The 2,705-nt window shown below is 66.0% G+C and overlaps 1 protein-coding gene across 1 annotated transcript in view; it reads left to right on the forward strand.

Moving 5' to 3' along the window:
* Nucleotides 1-2,705, forward strand: part of BRSK2 (BR serine/threonine kinase 2) — an 88,964-nt gene that overhangs the window by 65,539 nt on the left and 20,720 nt on the right. Inside the window, 4 exon segments of the mRNA XM_011993869.1 lie at nucleotides 1,349-1,380; nucleotides 1,686-1,850; nucleotides 1,990-2,087; nucleotides 2,175-2,325. Of these exon segments, the coding sequence (XP_011849259.1) occupies nucleotides 1,349-1,380; nucleotides 1,686-1,850; nucleotides 1,990-2,087; nucleotides 2,175-2,325 (446 nt within the window).

The following is a 2,705-nucleotide window of genomic DNA, read 5'->3' on the forward strand; positions in this document are numbered from 1 at the left end:
GCGTGGCGGGGGGCGCGGGGGTGGGCGTGTGCCCAGATGTGTGGGCACCCAGGTGTGTGAGTAGGTGCCCAGGTTTGTGGATATGTGCACAGGTGTGTGTGGGTGCCCAGGTGTCGGCTTGTGTTCAGGTGTGGGTGCACAAATGTGGGCATATGCCCGTGTGTGTGGGTGCCCAGGTGAGTGTTCAGGTGTGCGGGGGTGCCCAGGTGTTGGCTTGTGTTCAGGTGTGTGGGTACACAGATGTAGGGACATGCCCAGGTGTGTGTTCAAGGGTGTGGGGGTGCTCAGGTGTGGACACATGCCAGGGTTCATGTGATTGGGTGAGGGCATAGGTGTGGGCATGTGCACCTGTGGGGAGGTGTGTCCAGGTGCATACGAGCACTTGTACCAGTGTGGGGTGTGCACAGGGGTGGGGGCTGTGTGCACAGGTAGGTGAGACCTGGCTGTAAGTACCAGTGTGGGGTGTGCACGGGGGGGGCTGTGTGCACAGGTAGGTGAAACCTGGCTGTAAGTTACACAGAAGCACTGGTGCTTCCCCATCACAGCCATCCTGCTTGCAGACGCTGCTGGGGCAAGCCCCAGGCAGGGTGAATAGTTTCGCTGAGTGCCCCCCAGCAGCTGTGGGGGCCGGCAAGAGCCGAAGGTAGCCTCCAGCTGCTGGTCCCGACCTCCTCCAGGGCTGCCTGGTGTGGGGACCGCACATGCCCACTTGACAGAAGCAGGTCACCCTCTGGGCTGGCCCTTCCAGGGTAGCGTTGCCCTGTTCCCAAGAGGCCACCGCCTCATACCCCACGAGCTGTCCCTGAGTCAGGGTGGAGAGAAGGGGACGTGTGGCTGGCCGGCCCTCCCAGCCTCCTGCCCGCACCTGCACCCAGCCCCGCCCCGCCACACAGGTGGGCCAGGTTCTCCTGGCTTCAGCTCCCTCTTGGCTGCTCCCTGCTCTCCTGCCTTGGTTCCTTCCCAGATCCATGGAGGGGCCCGGCCCAGGCAGCACAGGCACCTGGGGCGGCCCTGGCTCCAGCTTCCCTCCCTCCCGCTCTTCCTCCACTCCCTGGGGCCCTGCCCCTACCTGGAGCATCCCCCCAACCCCAGCTCCCCACCCGACTTCTCTCCTTCAGGTTTGCGTTTTCTTCTCCACTTGGGAGAGGCAGGGGCAGGGGTGCTGGCCTTGAGCCTCTGGGAACGCAGCCCCCTCCCCATCCTCCTCCCCACATTCCCCCCACTCACTCGCCCTTGCCCTCTCCTGCTCTCTCCGCGCCCCCAGCACCCCCGCCTTCCCCCTCACCTCCTAATGTGGGCTCTTTCCGTCCCTCGTCCGTACTAACTCCCTGTTTCTCTTTCCTTGTAGCTAGAGCACATTCAGAAACACATATGGTATATGTAAGTAGCTTTTCCACCCACTAATCGCCTGCTTTGCCTGTTGCTGTGGCCTGGAGGCCCTGCTAGGAAAGGCGGGGGGAGGGCGCCGGCCCAGCGCAGGCCCTGCCCCGCCTTGGTCCTTGGCCCTTGGCCCTCTGTGGCCTGCGCTGGGTGCGGGGTGCGGGCAGGACGCAGGAGGCCTCCCCGGGCTGGGCACAGGGAGAGTGGCAGGACGCAGGGCCCCAGGTGAGGGCGGGCCTCCCACCCTCCCAGCCGCCCAGGCCCGGCCGCAGCTGATGACCGGGCGGCCTGCCCTGTGTCCACAGAGGAGGCAAGAACGAGCCAGAACCAGAGCAGCCCATTCCTCGCAAGGTGCAGATCCGCTCGCTGCCCAGCCTGGAGGACATCGACCCTGACGTGCTGGACAGCATGCACTCCCTGGGCTGCTTCCGAGACCGCAACAAGCTGCTGCAGGACCTGCTATCGGAGGAGTGCGTCCAGGGCGGCTCCTGGGTGGGGCCCTTGCAGTAGGCGGCTGGAAGGGGCACGGGGCCTGGGGTGGGAGCGCTGCGGTGAAGGAGCCGACGGCCCCGCGTGCCAGCGCGTCTCGCCCCTTCTCGCCCACTGCAGGGAGAATCAGGAGAAGATGATTTACTTCCTCCTCCTGGACCGGAAAGAAAGGTACCCGAGCCAGGAGGACGAGGACCTGCCCCCCCGGAACGAGATAGGTACGGTCCGGGGGTGGCCTCCAGCCCGGCCCGCACTGCCCCACCGGGGTCCAGGGGCTGTCTGGCCTGACCCTCATCTGTACTCAGACCCTCCCCGGAAGCGTGTGGACTCCCCGATGCTGAACCGGCACGGCAAGCGGCGGCCGGAGCGCAAGTCCATGGAGGTGCTCAGCGTGACGGACGGCGGCTCCCCGGTGCCTGCGCGGCGGGCCATTGAGATGGCCCAGCACGGCCAGAGGTGTGTGTGCCCCGAGGCTGCTGGGCCTCCCTCCCTGGGCTGTGCGGCACTGCCGCCTGGCTCATCGCTGCCCATTGTCCTGGGGTCTTGGCTGAGGCCATTGGGTGGGGCTGCATGGGCTGGGCTGGGCTGGGCTGGGCTGGGCTGGAATGGGCTAGGCTGAGCTGAGCTGGGCTGGGCTGGGCTGGGCTGGGCTGAGCTGGGCTGTGCTGTGCTGTGCTGGGCTGGACTGGGCTAGACTGGCCTGGGCTAAGATAAGCTGGGCTGGGCTGAAGTGGACTGGACTAAACTGGACTAGACAGGACTGAGCTGGGCTGGACTGGTCTAGACTAGGCTGAGCTGGGCTGGTTTGGGCTGGGCTAGACTGGACTCAGTTGAGC

Source organism: Mandrillus leucophaeus, unplaced genomic scaffold (assembly GCF_000951045.1).
Source record: "Mandrillus leucophaeus isolate KB7577 unplaced genomic scaffold, Mleu.le_1.0 Scaffold435, whole genome shotgun sequence".
Classification (NCBI taxonomy): Eukaryota; Metazoa; Chordata; class Mammalia; order Primates; family Cercopithecidae; genus Mandrillus; species Mandrillus leucophaeus.